General features: G+C 36.5%; 1 protein-coding gene across 7 annotated transcripts in view; it reads left to right on the top strand.

Annotated features, from left to right (window-relative positions):
• The window catches only part of CCDC34 (coiled-coil domain containing 34), a 260,224-nt gene that overhangs the window by 2,932 nt on the left and 232,177 nt on the right, over window positions 1–25,115 (top strand). For 5 of the 7 annotated variants that reach the window (XR_015721549.1, XR_015721546.1, XR_015721547.1 and 2 more), the window contains exons 2-7: window positions 2,192–2,327; window positions 8,880–8,987; window positions 16,637–16,795; window positions 17,358–17,499; window positions 20,025–20,068; window positions 20,736–20,802. Coding sequence is in view for 1 of the 7 variants with exons in the window: in XM_045808595.2 (XP_045664551.1) it covers window positions 2,192–2,327; window positions 8,880–8,987; window positions 16,637–16,795; window positions 17,358–17,499; window positions 18,990–19,207 (763 nt within the window). In the remaining 6 variants the exon portion in view is untranslated. Of the gene's footprint in view, window positions 1–2,191; window positions 2,328–8,879; window positions 8,988–16,636; window positions 16,796–17,357; window positions 17,500–18,989; window positions 19,502–20,024; window positions 20,069–20,735; window positions 20,803–24,305; window positions 24,399–25,115 lie in introns of those variants that run through there. The other 2 variants (XR_015721550.1, XM_045808595.2) reach the window with 2 other exon arrangements.

The following is a 25,115-nucleotide window of genomic DNA, read 5'->3' as shown; positions in this document are numbered from 1 at the left end:
ATCTTAAAAGGAGAGTAGGAATTAGCCATACTCCTCCTTCTCCTACTAAATGACATGTGTCGAATGCTTACTGAGTGCCCAGATTCTGTCTGTGTGCTTTAGCGTAGATTGTCTTGTTCAGTAGTGCCTGTGAGGGAGCCTCTGCCCCCATTTCCATTTTATAGATGAGAACGGAGGCTTGAATAGGTTAAGAAATGTACTTAGCTAGGAGGAAGCAGGTAGAGATTCACCCCAAATGTTTTATTCCCAAATCTAAGCCCTTGCATGGCTACATGTGGAGATGGAGGCATTTCAGTTTTAGACAAAGCTGCAGAGCACAAGGGCATGGCACATTCATCAGTCTGCTTAAGTTCAACAAAACCAAAATAGTCCAGATCAGCCATTGGTGTAAGAAGAGGCTGGGAAGATAGGCAGCAGCTAATTCACGGGTGTCAGGCTGTGGAGTTTGAATTTCATCTTGTGGGCAAAGGAGCCACAAAGGAATTTGAGGTAGGGAGTGACCTGATAGAAGGATGCCTTTGAAGGATGAATGTGGCAACAGTTGGGGAAAATGGTTTGAAACAGGGAGAAAGGCCAGTTATGTCCAGACAGTGGTTGTAAGGTTGAAGAGGAGAATGGCTTGAGAAAATGGAAAGAAGTAGAATAAACATGACTAGGTAATTATGTGGGTGTGGGTGGTCGGGGGACTAAATCTGGACGGGGCGCAGGAGGAGTCACAGGTCTGGGTTGCTGACATGGGTAGCTGAGTGGGTATTGGTACTCTTCACTGACATGGGATTATAAGAGGTGGAGTAAAATTTTTCTTGGTGGAGAGGGTAGTGGGTAGAGGGTAGAAGATTAGACTTCGTTGTCGCTGATGGATAGTTAAGTGGGGCCATCTATCAGATGGTTGGAAAGAAGTCTGGAGCTCAGGAGAAAGATCTAGCCTGGAATGACTGATCATCAGCACCTAGTGATAGTTGAGACCGTGGGAGCAGATAAAGTCTGGAGAAGGAAGGATATATATATAAGAAATAAACAACACATCAGCAGTTATCTCTTTCCCACCAGAGTACAGATTGCAAAAGGGCATGGATGAATGAAGAAAACAGCAGAAGAAAATGAGTAAGCTGATGCTATGAGGTAGAAAAGGTTGTGCAGAGTGGTGGGAGAGGCATTTGGTGGCCTGAAGCAGGAGTGTTAAAGAGACAAAGGACCTGAGTCTATAAACACGTAGTCTTTAGAGCTGCCTTGGGTCCTGAACAGCCTTTCTTTCCTTGGGTCTTAACGGTTCCTCTTTTGGTCAGTTTTATGAGGTATACAAGTATCTGGCTGAGGCCCAGTATTTCCCCAGCCCCCTTCTCTTGAGTTTAAGTGAGTAGTTACTTTTACATGTACCTAGATGAGACAGACTGACAGAGGTGCATACGAGAGATGCTGTAACCAAAATGGAGAGTTGTAGATATCCTGGCTGAAGAATTGGCAAAAGGGAGTCAACTGAAACATTAAAGAATACAAGAGCCATTTTTTTTTTTTTGTAACTTTATTTCAAGACAATTTCAAACTTACAGAAATGTTGAGAATTTCTGGGGTACCTGGCTGGCCCAGTCGGTAGAGCATGGAATTCTTAATCTTGGGGTTGTAAATTCAAGCCTCTTGTTGGATGTAGAGAATACTTAAAAATAAAATCTTAAAAAAAAAAAAAAAAGAATTTGTATTCACCTTTCACCCAGAATCCTTTATTGTTAACACATTTGCTTTATCATTCTCTCTGCATATATGCACATATTCTTTTTTTCCCCTGAACCAGTTAAGGGAGGAAAAGGGAAAAGTCTGCTCCAGGATATGATTAGGATCATGTGTTGTAATTAGTTGTCCAGATAAGAGATTTTTAAGAACAAAAAATTGTTGTCACTGAGGCAAATGGACTGGGTGTGAGTTATCCCAATGGGTTTTTAAATAGTGTGATTTTAGAAGATGAAGGAATTCCAAGGCAGTTTGATAGATAAACTAATTCAAATAGTGAGCTTACTGTTCATGATTTTTCAAGTGTATATTTATATATAATTAATTCATATATATGCATTTATAAAAATCACAGCATTGTTAATCTATTACTAAATCCTGCTTTCGCTGTATAGTTAAGTGATTTTTTAATGTGAAGCCAAAGAGTTTTGAGTACAAATGCTATGTGTCCTCTCTTTTGGAATAGTGTGGTTGAATCAGAAGATAACCAAGAAGAACAGAAACAGGTGCGCCCACCAGAAAGCCGCCTGACACCATGGGAAGTGTGGTTTGTTGGCAAAGAAAAAGAAGAACGTGACCGTCTGCAACAGAAAGCTCTGGAGGTAAAACTAGACAGTATCTTTTTGCTTAATCTATGAGTTCACAAATTAGAGCTGCTGTCAAAATTAAAATGTTAATGTTATTATCCCTCAAAATAAAATTTTTCCATTTATTTGTATCAGTTTGCTGTATCCATTTTAGTAACTCTTATATTAAAAGTAATACATGTTCACTGCAAGAACATTTGGAAAATACAGCTGAGCATAATTAAGAACATTAAAATCTCTAATTTCACCACCTAAAGGTAATCATGGTTAATATTACTGCATATAGCATTCCAGATTTTTTTTTGTGTATGTTAAAAAAAATCTACAAATGTGTAAATGAAGATACATACAGTGGAGCTTCACTGTATATACATTTAATGAAAGTAAACGCAACTGCATTTACTTGGAAAAATTTTTAAGAAAGAGAAACCGAAATTGAAATAGAGACTGGAGTCTACCCTAACACTACTCAGAGCATGTGCACTAGAGTGGTGAGTGTGGGGAGGTGAGAATCTGCTGGGCTTTTAGGTTTTTCAGTTCTCTGTGCTGCCCTGCCTCACTTATGGACATCTCTGTGTTCGTGATTGTCTCTGAACTCTCTAAACTCAAAAAGTAGTGTGAGATACATTTTCACATGAATCCTTCATTTTTTAAACTCTTACTATTTGTTGTTGAGAAACTAGCAACGTAAGAGATTTGGATGATTTGGCATCCCCTAGTATCCAGACTCACTATCTGAATTCTCCCTATCTGATCACAGAAACCAAGTAGATTTGAATGGTGAGGGGTATGTCTTGTTTCTAAAGAAACAGGATCAAACTTTTTTGTACCCTTTTTTCTACCTGTTACACTGTTAATGTATTTCCATATCATTAAATATTTTTACAACATCATTTCTAAATGTCTGGTCAAGATTATTAAGATATATTTTAAATGTATTAGATATAGGGTGCCTGAGTGGCTTGGCCGGTTAAGTGTCCGACTCTTGATTTTGGCTCGGGTCATGATCTCATGGTCGTGAGATTGAGCCCCATATCTTGCTGTGTTCTGGGAGTAGAGTCTGCTTGAGGCTCTCTCGCTCTCTGTCTGCCCCTCCCCCCGTGCGCACATGTGCATGCGTGCTCTCTTACTCTCAAATAAATAAATAAAATCTTTTAAAAAATCTATTAGATATATACTAGAATATAGTTAGTTGGTTCACTATTGTCATATATTTAAGTTTAATCTGTTAGTACTATGTTGCCATAAAAATCCTTGGATCTAAAGCATTGCCCTCCATGATCTTCCTTGGAATAGATTTTCCGTATCAGTTTTGAAACTGGTTATTTCTGCAATGGATTTCAAACCAAATAGGCAGTCACATATTCAGGAGGCTTGGCATGATTCAAATGACTGTAGAAACCAGTGCATTCTGCTATTTCCCTATTGCATATTTATATTCTAAAAAATAAATTTATTCCTTTAAAAGTGCACAGTAGTACTTGTTTCCTCTTAGAAGGGTAGAGGACTTGAGAAGCACCTTAAGATTTATTGCCAGGAGGGCTTGTTTAAACTTTTTTGCTTTAATTTCCTATCTTTACAATAAGAATAAAAATAATACCTATGTCACAGGATTTTTGTGAGGTTTAATTGAGACAAAATATGGTGACTGGTGGTGTTTTATTAGTGTTGTTACTGATATCATTGCTATTCATAGCCTTCTTAAAGGTTTTTCATTTATTTTCAGAATTAGTGTGTATTATTGAGACCCCAGACCCTTAACCTCAAGTTTTAACATTACTAATTCCATTATTTAGTGCAGTAGCTTTCAAAATATTTTGTTCATGGTGAGAAATCTACTTTGCTTTGTGCCACACACAAATCCATACATATACGTATCTGAAATGATACCTTAATTTTGGACAAAACCTGGTATGCTATTCTCTTTCCTTTTTTTTGTTTTGTTTTTAAAGGCCAGTCATAACCTACTAAATTGGTTTTAGACTCACAGTTTCAAAAACACTGATCTACTGAGCCATTGGTAAAGTGGAGTTCAGTTTATGGTATTTAGCTTTATCTCTAACCTCACTAGAATTCTCTCGTTACATTAAGGAAGGGAGGACCACTTCAAGTCGTTTTTAGAGTCACTGTAAAATAAAAGAAGTTAATTGAATTACAAAAAATTCATAAGGTATTCTGGGCTTTGGAGTCATATAGAGCAAGGCTGAAATTTTAGCCTTGCCATTCTGTGGCCTTGGGAAAGTTACCCAACTTCTCTGAACCCTCAGTCTCTTTATAAACCAGATGTTAGAGAGGCCATCCTAGAGTGGTAAAAGCAGAAATTCTTGAGCTGTACTTCCTGGTTTTAAAACTTGGATCTTAGACATATACTTAACCTCACTGTGCCTCAATTTCTTTATCAATGAAAGGGGGAGAATAATATTCACCTTATAGTGTTGTTAATGAGGGCTAAGTGAACATAAGGATACAGTGTAGTATATAGGAAACATTCAGTGAAAATTTGTTGTTACGGTAATAATAACTACTGAAGATATGTTTTGATAACAGATTAAAATAATGAATATGAAGTCCCTACCACAATGATTGAGCGTGTAGCAGAGTATAATTAGTTGAAAGATTAAAATCTCTTCACGTATTTAGTAGTTTGAGATTTCTTATGGCTACCTCATAACTTAACTCTAAAGCAATTAAAATATTTTAGTGTAAATCTTAGCGTATCAGTCATGCCAGGGATATCATAACATATAGGCTGACTACTCACTTTAAAAGTTTATTTTGTGCTGTTGTGGTATTCACATTTTTTTCATGCCTTTTTCTTGTTTTATTTTCTAAGTCATGCTTTTTTTATTCTTCTGTCCTAATTTACTGCATTCTTTAATTTGTTTACAAATCATATCATTAAAAGCATAGATTATTAACCATAAGGAACAATTCATCTCATTCCTATTGAGGGCCAGAAATGCCAACATTTCATTTCATGGCAGAGCTGTAACTGGGTCCTGGTTCTTTCAACTTCCAATGTAATAAATGTTTTTTCCATAATATCAAGATGTATTGTAGAAATAAAAGGGTCAGATTTAGTATTTAATTTTGAACTTACCCCAGTGGTCTTATTTTCTTCCTTGAAAACTTAAAAGAAAATTTGAAGGATTATTGGGTCATTAAAAAGATCATTTCTTCTCATAAATTTTATTTCAGCAACATGCATTTAGACAGATGTTTGTTTCAGACATCTCTGTAAGATTGAGTTAAAAATTTATTTAAAAAGGGGCACCTGGGTGGCTCAGTCATTAAGCATCTGCCTTCGGCTCAGGGTGTGATCCCAGAGTCCTGGGATCAAGCCCCGCATTGGGCTCCCTGCTCCGCTGGGAGCCTGCTTCTTCCTCTCCCATACCCCTGCTTGTGTTCCCTCTTTCACTGGCTGTCTCTCTGTCAAATAAATAAATAAAATCTTTTAAAAAAATTATTTAAAAAAATTAAAAAAAATTCTAAAATATTATTTTAATCCATCAAAATTACCTGCTTACAAAATTTTTTACATTTGTAACTAATGTTGAGTGATAAATATAGTAAATGTTGAACACTAGTATTATGAAAAACTAGCATATTGGTTTTGTAGATCATATATATTTTATATTTAAATTTCTATTTAAAAAAATTCTCTAGCAGACTGCCATAAATTCTCTATAACCTTTGGTTAATTCTGATTTTTAACATCTGCTTTAACATTTTAATACAATCTGTTCTAAATTATAAAAAATGATATAGTTTGTGGTTTTTCTTTTCTTCCCCTTCCTGCTTATGGCCATTTCATTGATCAGCCCTTAACAAAGAAATAGGGCAGGGTTTAGAGTTGGTGAAACTCAAAACTGTCACTTTTCCCGATTGTTACCCTCAGTGGTAAAAAGTTCTTTGAAAGTCAGCAAAAGCTATTGAAATAAAAATGTATGTTTAGGGTCCTCCTTGGATTTTGGTTTTCCATAATCAAGTGTTCAGTGTGTGGGAAATTAGCTATAATCCTGTTGAAACTCAGTGGTCTCCCAGAAGAGGTCCTAGGGGCCTTGTGGGAGAGGACACTGGCTGTGTCTGGAAGAGGCATGCCCTGGTGGTGAACAGGTGGAGACATTCAGGCTGGGAATTCCGAGAGAGGCTGCCTTATGTGTGTGTTTGGGGGTGGGGTTTGTGTCTCAGAAAGGATGTGTATTCTGGCGTAGCAAATTACTTGAACAGACATTCTGAGAGTAGAGCACAGTTTGGGTCAGTTTTGCATTTTCTAGGTACTTTTGACCCTTCATCTTTAATTCTTACATCAACTAAAATTTGTGAACACAAAGTCTGCCCTTTTTCCCCCTGATTTTTGAATTTAATTATGTGAAGAATCTTAAAAGGGTACATAAATATAATCAATCATATTATTAGTTGTATGTTTAAATAATTACTTTCCTTGAAAATAAAATAAGACTGTTTCGGAAAGTGTTGGATATATGGTTGTCAGATCTCTATCTAGCCTGTCATACACACATACTCCTTCTCAGACCTTCTTCCCCCTCACAACTCCTACACCGTGGCAACCTCCTAGTCAGCTCCCTCAGAGATGTTTTCCTCCCTTCAAATGCAGCCTGCAGCCTTTAAGGGTTCAGAATCATCGCCTTTCCTTGTATTCCGCTTCATAGTGTTTAGTTTACTCTGCTCGTCTCGAAAGACCTTTTCCTATCTAGTTCGTACTACACTCTTAATTTTCTAGTTGTCCCGCCCCTCCCCCGCCAAGTAAAGCCATCTCCTCACTGTCTCTGGTACTCATTTCTGACTGCCCTAGTCCGCACTGTTTGTTTCTTTTCTTTTCTTTTCCTTTTCTTTTCTTTTCTTTTCTTTTCCTTTCTTTTCTTTTTTCTTTTTCTTTTTCTTTCTTTCTCTCTCTCTCTCTTTTCTTTCTTTCTTTCTTTCTTTCTTTCTTTCTTTCTTTCTTTCTTTCTTTCTTTCTTTCTTTCTTTCTTTCTTTCTTTCTTTCTTTCTTTCTTTCTTTCTTTCTTTCTTATTTATTTATTTATTGGACAGAGAGAGACACAGCGAGAGAGGAACGCCAGCAGGGGGAGTGGGAGAGGGAGAAGCAGGCTTCCTGCTGAGCAGGGAACCTGCTGCGGGGCTCGATCCCAGGACCCTGGGATCATGACCTGAACTGAAGGCAGACGCTTAACAACTGAGCCACCCAGGCACCCCAGTCCACACTGTTTCTCATCTCATCTTCCCTTCCCTTCCCACCGTTAAACACAACTCCTCACAATGTAGTGCTTTAATTCTTTTGTGTATATAGAATCACATTAGATTGGAGACATCTGGAATTTCATCTGTATCTACTTCTTGCTACTTTCCAGTAGACACTGCATCAAAAAGCATTAAGTGAATAATCAAGGCATAGCCTCTGCAAAGGTTATGAAGAATCCCTTTAAAAACCAGATGGATATTTTACTTTTTGAGGCAGTGAGGGGTGTATAGTGTTTAAAAGTTGGAAGACTTTCTGAATGAGTGAGGGCAGCTGTTTTCTGTGCAGCAGAATTTTAGTATGAGAGGTCATGGAAGACAGGTATCCTGCCACCAGTTGTTCTAAAGTCCAAAAAATACGTTCTTGGCGTCAAGTTTTATCTTCATTTCATTTAACACACTGGAATTATCTGAGAGTTGAAAAATTGGCCTTCCCACTAGCACCCATGCTCATGTAGGGAGGTCTTTGGGAAAGGGAGGGATGGGGAGGAGGAGTGAGGTCCAAGGAAAGATATATAAAAGTATCTGATTATTAGTATCTAAGGAGAGAGAAGAAAAATAACCAGTAATTATGGCAGTAGAGTCCTAGGAGTCTAATTTGAACAGCATTCTCAACTAATGCAGTAATTTAACTGATGAGTGACAGAGTGGTGGCATTCAGCTCTAAGTTTTATTTGGCCATACCTTCTACATTCTTTCTCCTGAGGAAATGCCCAAACGTGTAGATTCGAGTGACAGCAAGGCAGTTAAATAATCTGGGATATGAATGTGGTTTTGTTTTACACTCCAGCAGCTATAAAATCAGTGAAGAAAAATCTGAATTCTTTTTTTTTTCTTTAAGAAAATTGAATCTTTACTTTACATTTCTTCTTTGGTTAACTGTGAATCAGAATTTTAATTTAGGGATTATTTAACTCCAATTCTTTATCTGCATTAAGAATCTAGAAGCTTTTTATAACTAAAAAAAGTTGCAATTCTCTTGAGCTTCTGCCAATAGCATACAGTGATGCCAAAATTTATGTGTGGGAAAGTTGATTTCAATGAGGGTAATTTAGCTGAAGTTTAGTCTAAGAAACTAGTGTTTTGCTGCCAAGCAATTATTTGCATTTCTAAAAAATGACTTATAGTTTTTACCAATGCTTTCTTTTCATCATAGACTGGTTACTTAAGTAAGTTATTGTCACTAATGGTGTATTTTTATAAAGGAAATTATATTCTTGTTTAATATGGTTAATGTCAGCCTTGTTTTTAATATGTGATTTGAGTACTTTTATTAAATGCTGCCTTTGTTTGAATAAAAATCCATAGGAATTAAATCAACAGCTAGAAAAAAGAAAAGAAATGGAAGAACGTGAAAAAAGAAAGGTAATTGCTGAAGAAAAGCACAAGGAATGGGTTCAGAAAAAGAATGAACAGGTAAGGAGAAAAAATATCTGCACCCACATACTGACAGCTCTTTTGCAAAGTCTCCTTTTCATTACCCTCATAACCTAGGTTTTTGTTATTTTCTCTCAGATTCGTTCTTTGACCTGATTTCCTCCCCCTGCCTTCATGGACATATAACAAGTCTCTGTCTTCTACCCTTTGTTCTCTGATTCTCTTCCTTTTCCCTCATGTGGCCTCCTTGTGTCTTGCAGCAGGTAGTCATGGAGTCTGTATCTTGGCCTGACTCCCTGGATTCTTAGACTTCCATCTCTTAGGTTGGCAGGCACCTCTGAACCTGCAAATCTACAACAACCCATTTTTGCCCATTCTCCTTTGATTTCTGTTATTAGTACTACTGTCATCTCAGTTACCTAGGCATAGTCAAAGTTATTCTGTTGTTTGTGACCTCCCCTCACGCCACCTTTCCTTTATCATCACCACTCTCCTGTTTGCGATCTCTTCCTGTCTGGTCTCATTAACACCTTTTAACTTATTTACTGTTTATTTCCCCATACTGGATATAAGATCCATAAGACCAGAGACATTTGTCTGTTTTATTCAGTTCTGCAGCAGCTAGATCAGTGCCTGACACATAACAGATGCCTGAAAATATTTGTTGAGTCAATGAATTCATCCTCTGTGGCTTTGCCAGACTGATCCTGCTAAAAAAGTTGAATGTCATTCCCCAATTCAAAATATATTTTTTATGATTTCCTACTGTCCTCCGAATAATGTTTTAACAATTCTAGCCTGGCTGGTTAAAGATCTGCTACTCTCTGCTCTCTGAGCCATGTCTTCTTCCACCTGTGGTTCTCTTCATCTTACGCTGTGGCTTCTTACTAGCATTCTTTGGGGAGCACACATAGGATAATCATGGTCCATCTTCTTCAAGTATTAATTTTACTGGAAATTTTTGGGAGGAAAAATGTTATTTTCATGTTAAAGCAAGCGTAGATATTTAATGGGGATAGAATGTAAGTTTTATATTATTTTTAAGATACACAATAGATTCAGAGAAATCTCAGGCAATGGACTGTGCTCCCCACTCCCCAAGGATATGTATTCATGAGAAATTTTGAGAACACTTCCATTCGGTTTCTCACTTCCTTATTTTTTTATATTATACTTCATCAGCATGGAATCTCATCATATCCTCCACCCTACCTTTCCCTTTATTATCCAACTCAAAGTATTTCCTACATGAATCATTCACTGATCACATGCTAGAAATAGAATGTGACAGCTCTTTTGCAAAGTCTTTCCTTCTCTGAATCCTGGTTCAATTTATATCACTTTGTATTTTGTATATATTTTGTTACTATTTTGGATTTTGCGTATGTCTTCACTTCCTTGTAATTTTAAGACCTTTAAGAGTAGGAATTATTTTTTACATTACTTTTTATCCATTATAAGATCTAGCATGATGCTTTATAATACAGTAAGCATTTGTTATTAGAATGAATGAATAAATCCATTATCTATCAGTTTTATTACATTCTTTTATTAGATCACAAATTAGAAATTTTGAAAATACCTATCTTTTTATCTGTTTGGTTTCTATTGTAATTTTCACCCTATTTAGAATGGTATTGCTTTTATTATTTGATCCAATTTTATGAGTTTAGTCAGATGTTTAGATTGTAAGACAGAGTTTTAAATTTTTAATTCTAATTGTCCTTAATTATTATTGAATCTAATGCTCAGTGGCATTAATAAGAGTACCTGGTCAATAATTTCAGTAAGTTGAAGATGACATAGCTTCTGTCATCTAGGTATTGTAAGAAGGAAATTGGCTGGACATGTGTTTGTTATAACCATAATGTATTTATTCTTTATTTCAGAAGTAAATCATTATTAAGTTTGCTTCATTCCATAATACAATAAGAAAGTTCTGTGTGAATCAGTGTCCAAATCAGAATAAATCTGTGTGACTGTTTGCAAGGTCTGTGTGATATTTTGTGCAGTTTATAGCTATAAAACAAAACATGTACAGAATAGTATGCTCTCTCCTCTAAAAGCTTCTCTTATCTTCTGACTCCATTAAGCTCATTTTACCATGCCAGTCAAACATAGTTGTTATTTGTCTAAGAATGTAAGATACTGCTGAGAGATGATATAGTCTCTATTTTAATTAATGTCAGTAGATCTGATCCAGTTATTTGAGAAAAAGAAATTTTTTTTTCTTTTGGATGGAAATGGTTTGTCCTGACATAAATCACCAGTTATTGAAAGCAAGATTCCATAAGTATGAGAATGGTTCAAAAATAAGCTCTGAGAAATTAAATTTATTTATTCTGCAGAACTCTTGTTCAAGTTAAGGAATAATTGATTACTCTATTTTTTTTTTTCTTTCAGACCTATCAGATTTCCTCTTTCAGTCTCAGTTAGATTTACCTCTCTTTGTAAAGACTGCTCTCCTGGTTCTTCTCTTCCCGTCTGGCATCTCTGTTTACATTTCATGGTGTGTGGTCCTTGCTGCCTCTAGCTTCATTCACATTTTAGCTATATCTGTGGCATAATTTTCTCTAAGTCATTTTCGCTGTGTTCTATCAAAAAATCAGACAAAAAGAATTTATGTGTCCATTAGCAAAGTTGGTTTCTTCTAATATGACACTAAATTGTTAAGTCCTTTTCAAATAAAATGGCTTATCTCATCTGGTACTCTTACATTTGTGTGGCCATACTAATTCATTTTTTAGATTTTTTTTTTTTTTACAGTGTGTTATCACATGTGTTGTGAAAGGGTCTTATTTACCTTCATTGTTTTCAAAAATATTTAAAAATAAAATTACTTTTAATGCTTAAAACATGGAACTGATTTTTCAATGTAAAACATTAATTCAGATCGATAAAGCATATAACACTGTTATCGAATGCATGATTCATGCATTCAACACTTCTACTGTTCCAGATACTACTGAAGGAACCAAAAGAGAAGTTCAGAAACTTTAAGTAGCCAGTTATTTTGTTAGTTTCCTTTTGTTGCAAGAAACAAAGGTTCTCTCAGGGCCCCATCTTAAAAAAGGGAAGATTTATTCTGCTCTGTGTGGTATAGAACTGGAGTGCCAGAAAACCTGAAGCCACTTAGTCGCTGGCTGCTCTGTCTTAGTACATCCCTCTGAGTGCCTGCTCTGTTCTCCGTGTGCTAACCAAAGGCATTCCATTCTCTGTTCTCTAGTTTAAATTCTACAGAAAGTCTTTTTGATGTTTTAAAAGAAACTTCATTGAGCTATAATTTACATACAGTTAAATAAACCTGTCTTAATTTGGATGAGGTTTGACAAACTTATGTACCTGTATAATAAACAGCACCACAGTCAAGATATACACTGTTTCCACCATTCCAAAAAGTTCCCTGTGCTCCTTGGGATTCAACCCCTGTTCCCCACCCCAACTAGCCCCAGCTCCAAGAGAACCATTAATCTGCTTTCTGTCTCTGTAGATTAGATTTACCTTTACTAGAATTTCATATAAATGGAATCGTAGAATATATATTCTTTTGCGTTGGGCCTCTTTTGTTTTTAAAATTTCCTGGTATTAAGATTGTACCTTTTTATTGTCGAGTAGTATTCTATTCTGTACAGTACCACAAATTGTATATCCATTGACCAGTTGGTGGAAAAGTGGGTTGTTTTCAGTTTTAGGATATTATTACAAATAAAATTTTCTGACCACTTATGTACAAGCCATGCTGTGGACATTTGTTTTCATTTCTTGGGTAAATGCTTAGGAACTGAATTGCCAGGTTGTATGGTAAGTATGTGTTTAAAAGAAACTGCCGAACTTTTTTTTTTTTTTAAAGATTTTATTTATTTATTTGACAGAGAGAGAGAAGGCCAGCAAGAGAGGGAACACAAACAGGGGGAGTGGGAGAGGAAGAAGCAGGCTCCCAGCAGAGGAGCCTGATGCGGAGCTCGATGCCAGGACCCTGGGATCACACCCTGAGCCGAAGGCAGCCAAAGGCAGATGCTTAACGACTGAGCCACCCAGGCACCCCTGCTAAACTTTTTTTTAATGTGCTTGTATCATTTTACATTTTCACCATTATTGTATGAATGTTCCAGTTGCACCACATCCTAACCAAACTTGATATTGTCAGTCTTTTTCAGTTTAAGTCATTCTAGTGACTATGTGGTGGTATGTCATTATTGTTTTAATTTTCTTTTCCCTGAGATCTAATGATATTTAGCATCTTTTCATAAGCTTGTATTAATCTACTAGGGCTGCCATAACACAATACCATAGACTGGGTGGCTTAAATAACAGAAATTTATTTTCTTACGGTTCTGGAGGCCGGAAGTCTAAAATGCAGGTTATCAGTGAAAGTTTCTCCTGAGGCCTCTCTCCTTGGCTTACAAGATGGATACCTTCTCTCTATACCCTAACATGCCCTTCTCGCTGCATGAATATCCCTGATGTCTCTTCTTCCTCTTATAAGGACACCAGTCTTCTGGGAGTAGGCCCTACCCTTATGACTTTAATCACCTTCATGACCTCTTTGAAGGTCCTATCTCCCAATATAGTCACTTTGAGGGTTAAGGCTTCAACATAAGAATTTTGGGGGACACGATTCAGTCTATAACACTATCAACCATTTCTACATCTCATTTCTTGTGTTTGTTTTGTGCTTAAATTTTTGCCCATTTTGTGCAAGAATTGTATGCCTCATTCATAAGCTGTACAAGTTCTTTATATATTCCTTTAAGTCCTCTCACATGTATGTATTGCAAGTATTTCTTCCCATTTTATTTTCCTTAATGGTATTTTTTTTTAAAGAGAAGTTTTAAATTTTGATAAAGTTCCATATTTTAATTTTTTTTTCTGTAGCTTGTGGGTTTTGTGTCCTATTTAAGAAACATTTGCCTACACCAAGTGTGTAAAAATATTCTCCATTGTTTTCTTTGGGAAGTTGTAGAACTTTAGTTTTTACCTATACGTGTATTTTGAGTTAATTTTAATATGTGGTATGAGTTAAGGGTCAAGGTTCATTTTTTTTGCATGTGGATGTCCAGTTGTTCTAACACTATTTGTTGAAAAGGTAATCTTTTCCCTATTTAATTGCCTTGGCACTTTTGTTTAAAATCAATAGACTTGGGGGGCGCCTGGATGGCACAGCGTTTAAGCGTCTGCCTTCGGCTCAGGGCGTGATCCCGGCATTATGGGATCAAGCCCCACATCAGGCTCCTCCGCTATGAGCCTGCTTCTTCCTCTCCCACTGCCCCTGCTTGTGTTCCCTCTCCCGCTGGCTGTCTCTAACTCTGTTGAATAAATAAACAAAATCTTAAAAAAAAAAAATCGATAGACTTGGGGCGCCTGATGGCTCAGTCTTTAAGCATCTGCCTTCGGCTCAGGGCGTGATCCCAAGGTCCAGGGATCGAGCCCCGCATCGGGCTTCCTGCTGTGTTGGGATCCTGCTTCTGCCTCTCCCACTCCCCCTGCTTGTGTTCCGTCTCTCGCTGGTCGTCGATCTCTCAAATAAATAAAATCTTTAAAAAAAAAGAATAAATAAATAAAATCAATGGATTGTATAAGTATGGGTCTGTTTCTGGACTCTTTTCTCTCCCTTTGGTCTAGTCCTGTGCCAGTACCACACTAGCCTGTTACTATAGCTTTATAATTATTGAATTTATTCTTCTAATCAGGTAGTGTAACTCCTCCAACTTTTTTCTTTTTCAAAATTATTTTTAGTTACTCTCTGTCTTTCCATATGCAATTTAAAATCAGCTTATGAATTTCTCTGATCATGTTTGCTTTAATAATCCTGACACTATTATGACTTCATTAAAGATATAGATCATTTTGGAGAAAATTGCCATCTTAGTAATATCAAATTTTAAATCTATAAACATAATTTTTTTTCTATTTATTTAGGTCATCTTTAATTTCTCTCAATAATGTTTTTTAGTTTTCAAGGTACAGTGGTATTATACATCTTTTGTTAAATGTATTCCTAAGAATTTCATGTTTTTGATGATGAGAACAGTTATCTTGCCTTATTCCTGTTAGTATATAATGACTTCCATGCCTGGTTTTGATATCAGAATAATACTGGGCTCTTAAAATGAGTTTGGATATTTTCCCTTTTTCTCTGTTTTCTGAAATACTTTGTGTAGTAATTGATATTATTTCTTCCTTAAATGTGTGATGGAATCTGGCAGTGAAGCTATTACAGGCTGGAGTTTTCTTCGTGGAAAAGTCTTAAATTCTGAATTATTTTTACAAGTAGAGGGTTATTCAGATACTCTATTTTCTTTTTTCATCAGTTTGGAAAATGATACATTTTAAGGAATTTTGACATTCCATTTAAATTGAATTAATTGACATAAAATTATTTTTAACATTCATTTTGGTGTCTGTATGATCTGTGATCTGCCACTTACCATCTGTGTGACTTTAGGCAAATGACTTAACTTCTTCGTGCTAATTTCCTCATTTGTAAATTGAGATTATAATCATGCCTACCTCATATTGTGGTTGTAAGAATTGACATAATACATATGTATAAAGTATACACAAAAGGAACAGGAAGAGTCCTCACTCAATAAGTGTTAGCTGTTATAATTGAAGACAGTGTAGGGACTAGATGACTTCTTGTTGATGAGGTTGTGGAGGAGTCTCATGAGTCAGACAGTGAGTGAGATATGCTACAAGATCCTTTTTAATCTTGTAGCTTTTCTGACATTATGAAGTAGTTAAAGTCCCGTATTGTTTCAATGGAAATTGGGTTCTCAACAAGAAAGTATTCCTTTTTGCAGCTGTTGGCTGCCCAGCAAGAGAGAAGTACACATAGCATCTTGGGGAATGACTTGGGCTTGATTTTTTTTTTTAAAGATTTATTTATTTTTGAGAGCAGGAGGGAGGGGCAGAGAGAGAGGGAGAAAAGCAGCAAAGCCGCACACGGGGCTTGATCTCACGACCCTGAGATCATGACCTAAGCTGAAACAAAGAGTCAGTCGCTCAACTGAGCCACCCATGCATTCCGGGCTTTGAATTTTAAGACCTATCTTTCCTGCATAGCACCTGACTATACTGTATGTAACCGATGTTTGTCACTTGAGTGTTAATTGAATTGCTTATATTAAAGTATTCTACAAGATGCTATAAGAATTATGTAGCTAGAGATTTGTCTGTATGTGCCCTTATAACAGTATTTAGTAGTCCAAAATGTTATTTTTTTTATCCTCTGTAGCTCACAGATGGCAAAGATTTTATCTAAGTATTTGTATAGGCAAACTGTCAGGAAATGTACATACATGGCTCCTATTTTAGAGTGAAGGTAAACATCTACTAAAAAACACAAGATTCAGAACAGTCTAACAGGTTGTAATTTCTGTTCACTAATCAACAAATCTTTATTGAGCACCTACTGTTTACTTAGTACTGTCACAGGTTCTGAGTATACTTTGTTGGGCAAGGTCTTTGTTACTGTCATGAAACTTATAGCAAAGCTGGTAGACTAAAATCAACCAGGGGATTGTAGTTATGTTGTATATTTTCATAAGCTACATTGTGTCAACCACTATGTTACCACTTCTTTTAAGAAATAACTGAAGTTTAGAAAATTACTGCATACAACACTCCTTGCTTGTATGAGCATAATTACAGATATTCCAATTAAAATTCCTTCATTTTTATTTAAGAAAAGAAAAGAAAGGGAACAAAAATTTAATAAGGAAATGGAGGAAAAAGCAGCAAAGGAACTGGAGAAAGAACATTTGCAAGAAAAGGCAAAAGAAAAATACCAAGAATGGTTAAAGAAGAAAAATGCTGAAGAATGTGAGAAGAAGAAGAAAGAAAAGGTATTTTTATTAAAGTGACCAGTTGGAATATATGGCTTTGGTGTTCAGATGTGCCAACTATATTGTATAAAAAGTTTCTAATAGAAAATTGGCACCACCTTAGTATAAAATAAATACATGAAGCTGTCCCTGCTTACTTATCCTATGTGGAAGTTTCAGAAAGGAATATGCATATGTGATTTTCTTAGGTTGAGAAATATTTATAAGCCTATTGATATATTTTCAGTCAGGTTCAAACTTTTTTCATTGTTTATGCTTTTAAATATTTTTTGATGCACTTTTATGAAAGTCTTATTACATTATTATAAATTACTATTCTATCTGAAAACAGCGAATTGCTTTTTTTCTTCTTGGGTTTGATGTCTTGTTTAGAGGCAGCCACCTTTAGATTACATCCCTGATCATGTTAAATTTTGTTATCAAATTATAGAAATGTGATTTAGTATTTATGATTAGTAAGCCATTGGGGTGGGAAGCTATTGGGGAAAAGAGTCAGTGGAATTTGAATAGAATTTTTAGTTACAGAACATCACTAGAGATTCTTTGGTCTTGTCATTTTAAGGAAAAAGAAAAACAACGGCAAGCTGAATTACAGGAAAAAAAGGAAATAGCAGAGAAAAAGTTTAAGGAATGGTTGGAAAATGCAAAAAATAAACCTCGTCCAGCTGCAAAGAGCTATGGTTATGCCAATGGAAAACTTACAGGTTGGTTTTTATGTTATGTGGCTTACATAAATATGGCTTGCAGGAGCAAATATTATACATTATGTTTCCTTTTGACCGAAATAGAAATGTGTAAAAATCATTTTTCTTTCAAATTACTATTTTCTGGAAGATTATAACACACTATGTTCCTATAGAGATACTACAAATTTTTTGTCATTCTCTTATAAATCAGATATATTTTAAAGGCAGTAGTTGGAAAACTGCAAAGTAATGATTTCTATCATTAAGAAACACGTAGAACTTTCTTATGTTTTTGGTTTTTGAAGCCTTAATGAGGCTGTATTTAAGAGGTCATTTTTCCTCCCCTTCTTCTAACCGTCTCTGAGGCAGAGCTTCCGATGTCTTTGGCACATTCCTTCTGCAGGGTGGAATACTAGGCAGCACATGAACTTGACACAAAGCCGGTTGGCCTTCAGGCTTGCTCTGATTGTAAATGGCAGTGCATGTTTTTCTTTGTACTTCATGTTGGAAGCTCATACCTTGCTGACAGCTGCCTTCACTTGTTTAAGTGATTTATTATTAAAAATACTCCCATTCTGTTCTGTTCACACAATAGAACATATTCCAGACTTTGTTTTGACCATCTTGGTGAAGTGTGTGTTGACATATCTATGCAGCCAAAGTGGGTTGCCAGTGTCTGAACGACACATTCCTGCTGTCAGGGTTTAGGCCTCTCCTACGTGTCACAAAAGTCATCCATTACAGCTACTAGGTGCTAGGCATGGTCTGCTCCTTTCTTTCTCTTTTTCTGTTTGAAAAAAAAAAAAAAAGAGGAATAAGCAGTGATTAACCAAACAATTGATAACTAAAGTTAAAACTTTAGGTGGGAATATACATATTGACTAGAAGTTGTTTGCTATAATAATGGGTTATTTTATTAAAATTTTTTCATTTTTGATGAGTTTTGTTCTAATAAACATTTGTCTGCAAATGCTGTACTGCTCTTAATCAAAATTACAGTGATATTATGAAATCTGATTAATTGGATAATAATTTAGAATTTCAGTGATTCTGAACAAGAGTTTTGGTTCACTTTAGCTGTAATGCAATATACCTTTTTTTTCTCTGAAGTTCAGTGTCTGGCTAGGGAAAACTAGTACACAATCAGTGGTTTCCTAGACTGAGTTAAGAACATGAAGATTTTGATCAGTTCAAGGGTTCTAAAAGTAATTTCTTAGTAAAATTTTTATATGAGTTTTTATTTATGTAGATTTTGACAGCACTCTTTGGACTTTTAGAATTATTGTTTATATTTTAATTTTTACTGCAATACTCACTGTATTTGAAAAATGTTACTTGTTTGAAAGTATATTAGAGTTCAGATTTAAATGGATTAAATTGGCTTGTCAGTGATATTTTTGCCCTTTTGATACTGTAACATTTTTCTAGGAATTTTACAATAAGTAGTTTCTTTGATCTCAAGAAGTTTTTTCTTGTTTTGTTTTGTTCTGACTTTTTAATAATTTTAGATTTTTACAGTGGAAATTCTTATCCAGAACCAGCCTTTTATAATCCAATTCCATGGAAACCCATTCATATGCCTCCTTCCAAAGAAGCTAAGGACCTATCAGGAAAGAAGACTAAAAGGCCTGTGATAAGTCAGCCACACAGGTCCTCATCCTCTCTCGTGGTTCAGAAAGCCAGAAGCAATCTTTGCCTTGGAACTCTGTGCAGAATACAAAGATAGTGGGTGTGCGAAATTGCATGCTTTTACCTGGAGCTATTTAATTTTAAAAGTAGAATCGTTTTTTATTCCTCAGCCAACAGCTCAACATTCGATGTGATTATTGACACTTTCACATTTTTGCATTTGAAGATGCTTTATACATTTTCATTTTCATAAGTGCTTCAAGGTTGATCTTGGCCTATTGTTTCACAGGATAAGTGACTGAATATCTAACAATTGTGTTTATATTTAGCTTGTATTAAAACTACATTGTAATACCAATAAAACCAATAATTTGTGTTGTGTTCTTTCATACTTCGTGTTTGTGTTTATGAACATAGTAAGATTAAACTGTAATTGTTCAAACAATCATTTCTATACTGCATGCTCAAGAAAACTCTTAGAATTTAAATGGGTTAGACTCCTACAGTAATCAAAAACAGTCTTTGTTGATAACTTTTGGCATATTTTTCCTTTGTAAATATTTTTAAATGACTAACTAGAGGCATGTTTTGTAACAAAGAAATGAGAGTTGAGTTTTTGAAAGGGAAATCTTAAAACATTGTTATATGCTCTGGATCTTAGATTGATAGATAGCAATCTTGAGACACTAATAATATTTTGCCACATTTTGTATTAATATACATTAATTATAATTAGGTGGTCAGTTTTGAAATTAATATTACCTACATTATTTGTTAATGTTAAAGGTTAAGTGGTATTTTATTGAAGCTGAAATCTTATTAGTAGATACATATTAAGGAAAGTAGTTCAAAGGATTACTAAAATAGCACTCAGCACTTTTTACTAAATTGTAAAAGTCTGTATCTTTTTTTAGGAACCATCAAGAAATGAAGATTTGTTGTGGCAATATAAAGTTCAGTAAGTTCATTTACAAGTGATACCTATTTAAAGCATATTTCATGTTTCTGCGAGGTTAGTCATCTGTCAAGTTTCTGGTGATGAATGTACAGTAGTGTTGACCAAAACAAAGAAACAGCAGTAGCTTCTTTGAAGGGTATTCATGTCATCAGAGATCTAGGAAAATTCACTTCTAACCAGAGAACAGTTTGGGGGAGGAGTCAGTAGGGTTCATTGGGTCAGAATATTGGTGAGTTTTAGAGGCCTGACCATCCTTCTCAGAGCCTCTTAGACACAGTAATATTTTCAGGTGATCATTCCCTTGAACAAATTCACCTGTGTAGGGAGAATGTACAATTAGCCAGAGTAGCATTAAACTTGTGTGTTAAAGCATACCAAGCCCTGAATTTCTGGGGGTTTTATATATGTTTGTATTTAAGAAACCTTCAATTTCACACATAGATTAAGTCATTTAAGGCAACTTTTAACTATAACCCTAATTCTAATAAGACTTTTTGATTAATCAGTAATTAATTAGTTTGACCAATATTATAATAGTCCCCCCTTATCCAATTTAGAAACTTATCATGGGGTTACAAAATAATAAGTGGAAATACCTAAAAATGCAAGTTTGTTTCTTTTTTGTATGATAATTCTGATAAGATGTACCAATATTCTTTTTCTTTAGTGATAATCGATTTACATAGTAACTGACTTCGGTTAACATACTGGTCTTGACTGAGGATATACCAACAGTAAGTTAACTTGTCAGTACTTCTCAGTCCTCATCTACCCCTATGCTAAAAGTAAAAAGTGAATACTGTTTTTGTTTTCTTCAGATTGATTAATTAATACTTACTGAATACGTACTATGGGCTAGTTAGTATTCTGGATGCTGGAGGTTCATCTGTGAATAAGACGGCCCCCTTCACCCTCATGGGATCTTATGTGACAGTGATAGGAAACATATTAAACATGTAAACAAACAGCATTTTATTTGGCTCTGGATGCTATAAAGAAAATAAGACAGAATATTGGGATAAATAGTAACTGGGTGAAGGAAGAAGTTCACTACTTTAGATGGATGGGCTTCTCTGAGGTGGCAACATGCAGCTGAGTTAGCCTTGCTAAAATCTGGGGAAAGAGATTCCCTGTCAGAGGGAACAGCCAGTACAAAGGCCCTGAAGCAGAAACGAATTTGCGGGGCACCTGAGTGGCTCAGTTGGGCATCTGCCTTCAGCTCAGGTTGTGATCTTGGGGTCCTGGGATTGGGCCCCACAATGGGCTTCCTGCTCAGCGGGGAGTCTGCTTCCTCTGCCCCCCCTCCTGCCCCCCCCTTGTGTTCTCTCTCTCTTAAATAAATAAATCTATTTTTTAAAAAATGAATATGCTATGTTTGAAAAAAGGCCAGCAGGCGAGTGATGGGGAATATAGTAGGAATGAAGGTTGGAGGGTCAGATCACATATAATCCTGAGTTCACTAGTTCAAATTTTATTCTAATTGTATTGAGAAGCCTCTGGAAGGTTTTAAGGAAGGAATTGATGTGACTGATTTATACTTGGAGATTACTCTGGCTGCTGTGAGGAAATTGGCTTGTTGGGGACAAAGAATCAAGGCAGGGTAATCCATGGAGAGGATTTTGCAGTATCCAGGAAAAAATCATGATAGCTTGGAGTAAGGTGGCAGCAGCACCATGGTAGGAAGTAGAGATGATTTGGGATATATTTTGGTGCTGGGAGAAGCAGGACTGCTAACATTTGGATGTCAGGTTGAGGGAAGGAGGAAAATTCAGATGTGACTTCTAGTTTTTAGGCCTGATCAACTGGGTGAATGATGATAACTATTATAGAAATCAGAAGATGTGGTAGGAGCAGATGCATGGCTGAGATGGGGATAGAGGAGGCCTTAAGTATTCTGACCTAGATTGCTGGTTTACAGTACCAACTCAACCTGGTGGAGATGGCAGTTAGATATTTGTGTCTGATGCTCAGGGGACAGCCAGGATTGGAGATATAAATTTAAGCAACATCAGTACGTAGTGGTATTTGAAAGCATAGGACTGGATCAGGTTACCTAGGGAGGGTTTAGAGAGTAAAAAGAGAGGGCTCAGTATCCCAATATTTAGCAATTGAACAGCCAGCAAAGATCCTGCAAAGGAGCATTCAGTGAAGTCAAAGGAAACCCTGTGGGGTGTGATGTCCCAGAAGCCATGGGAAGTGTTTGAAGCAAGGAGTTTTGAAGTCTGCCCAGTGCTGCTTGAAAGATAAGGAAGAGCTAGAAAGAGCTTCGTAATTGGCCATGGTAAGATGAAGGAAGGCCATTATTGACCTCAATATTGAATACTTTCTGTATGCTAACAGTATTGTGTGTGTTTTTATGTGTGCTAAATTTTTAGTCCTCACAACAACCCTATGACAGTTACTTTTATTACCCCCATTTTTTAGCTGAGGAAATTGAAGCAAAGACAAGTTATGCTGCTTTTTTACCTAGTAAGTCACAGAACAGGGATTGGAACTCGAGGTCAAAGTCCAACAACCATATTCTGTTTCCCTCCTATATAATATGTATGATAAGAAAAACTAGTATAAAACCACAATGAAAGTAAGTTGGAGAGAAAATGGCAAGTAAGAACGTGGAGATTATATGTGAAGACGACTCTTGAGAGAAGTTTTGTGGAGAGGAGATAAATGGGATGGGAGCTAGCAGAGAACATAGGTCAAGGGCATTGTTTGTTTGATTTGCTTATGATGGGTGATATTAAACATGTTTCTGTGCTGATGTTAATCATCCAGGTGAAAGAGGGGGTTTGAAGAGTTAGGAGAGATGAAGGATGGTTTTAGGAATGCAGTTCTTAAATGGTTTATGTGGAAGCAAGAAACTTTCCTCCCTGTTGACAGGAGAAAACACAGTTTATTGGTTCATATGTAGCTGGATTAGTAGCATTGGTGGTAGGAGGATGAGAGAGGTAGTTCTTGTCTGATAGTTTCTGGGTTCTCAATGAAGTATGAAAGGGAGGCAAGTAGAGGGATAGAAGGAGTTATCTCAAGTAGGAGAGAAAAGGGAGAGGTAATAGCGAATGAGCATCTTGCCGAGGGGAAAACAAATGTACCAAAGAAATTAATGGGACTTAATGATGGGCACTGTTGTTTGCCATTTGGTATTTTTGGTCCCAAATTGAACCAACTAGCAGAACTTTGTCATGTTTTACTCCATTTCTTGGGAGAAGTTTAGCTACTTGGGATTGGGAGCAGAGTAAGGTTTTATTACGGTTGGACAAGTGGGGCAAGTAGAATGGAGGGAGAAAGAACAAAGCATTTAAAGAGTGTTTTCCAGGGAGTGACAATGGTACCGAAACATGGTATTTAACCACGGATGGTGGATGGTGAAGAAGAGGTTTTCAGTCAATGGGTGTTTTCAGTGCTCTCGCAGATGTTGGGTTGGAGGTTCTTAAGGGAAACTGGAGAGGTAGGAGCTTGTAATCAGATGATGGTGGTGACAAGATCCTGACTATGACCATGGCAGTGGGTGGCCCACATGGAGCATATTGATGAAATTGAGAAAATTAAGAAACCAGCAGAGCCACCAGTAATGATATTGTGTAACCAGTCCCCAAAGAGGTGACAGGATCAGATGAGGACAGTAGGTATAGAGAGGAGGAATGTGTGAAAAATCTATCCAGAGTAGAACTTGGAAAGGGTTGTTTCAGAGCTAACCAATGTTGATAATATTAGTGGAGAAAGGGAATATGGAAAAGTAGCACAGATGTAGGGGTAAGAAATGAAGGATTTTTTCCTCCTACTAACTTGATAATGAAGGTAATATATACACATGGTTTAAAAATTAAATAGTACTGGGACACCTGGGTGGCTCAGTTGGTTAAGCGTCTGACTCTTGATTTCGATTCAGGTCATGATCTCAGGGTCAAGGAATCAAGCCCTGTGTCAGGCTCCGAACTTAGCGGGGAGTCTGCTTGAAGATTCTCTCCTTCCGCCCTTCCACCCCTTCTCAGACCAAAACAAACAAACAAACAAACAAACAAACAAACAAAAAAATCAAATAGTACTAAAAGTTTTTTGATAGAAAACTGTTTTGCCTCACTTCTCACTACCTTTACGGTCTTGCTCCCTGAGGGGATATTTACTTGTATTAATTTCTTTGATATTTCTTCCCCACAATATTCTCTGTTCCCTTTTTTCTGCAGTTTGTTTAGGCAGTTATCAGTGTTCCTGAATCAATTCTCTCATCTTTTTTTTTAAGGTTATATTTTCTTTAAATCTTTGTCCCGCCCCCCACCTTGCCCCCACCAGGAGAGGGACCAAGATTTCTTTGATGTCATCTTCTAATTCTTGGGTAAGTTTTTTATGGCTACCTCATTTGAAATTCCAAGCACGCTTGCTTTCTTCTGTTTATTCCTTTTTCATAGCATCCTATACTTATTTTATGGGTGTAATATCTTTTCTCATCTTTAAGGACATTCATTGCATTTTTTCTCCTTCTTAGTTGGCTGCGTTTCCTCCGGGTGCCTTTTCTTCCTTCATTGTCTCTTTTTCGATCCTCAAATGTTTGCTAATCCCTATCTGACATTTATGTTCAGACTATGAGTCCCGTCTGTTCAGACTTAAGAATAGGGCATTAAAATGGCTGCGCAGAAGCTGTGTGGGTGCAGGCAGGACTTGTTGATGGTGGATTTTATTTGTTGTTGAGGAAACCTCCAAATACTTGGAAGTCTTCTCCTTAGGCTGTTCAGTTTCTAAGAGAAGACTCTTCTAATCTTCCTGGGGGATATAAGCCAGCTGTCAGTTTTTCTGAGTAGAGTTTGGGAAGGCGTCGCTGTGTATTCCCGTTCATTATGTGAACTATCAGTTCAGGGTGTTTCAGCACAGCGAGGGTGTGAGCTTTCCTTGGTACCTGGGGTCTCCATGTGCCGTTTCTGTAGGCTGAATCAGTTCTCCACCCCCTCCCCCCCACCCAGTATCTATTTCAGCTTTTAGAAACCTTTAAATAGTAAAAGAAAAAAGGATGAGAGGTACCTGGAGGAAACACAGCCAATTTAAAAAGAAGAAAAAA

Source organism: Ursus americanus, chromosome 24 (genome assembly GCF_024610735.1).
Source record: "Ursus americanus isolate L20-20 chromosome 24, mUrsAme1.1.p, whole genome shotgun sequence".
Taxonomy (NCBI): domain Eukaryota; kingdom Metazoa; phylum Chordata; class Mammalia; order Carnivora; family Ursidae; genus Ursus; species Ursus americanus.
The sequence above is the reverse complement of the archived record's forward strand: the minus strand, read 5'-3'. Positions and strand labels throughout refer to the sequence as shown.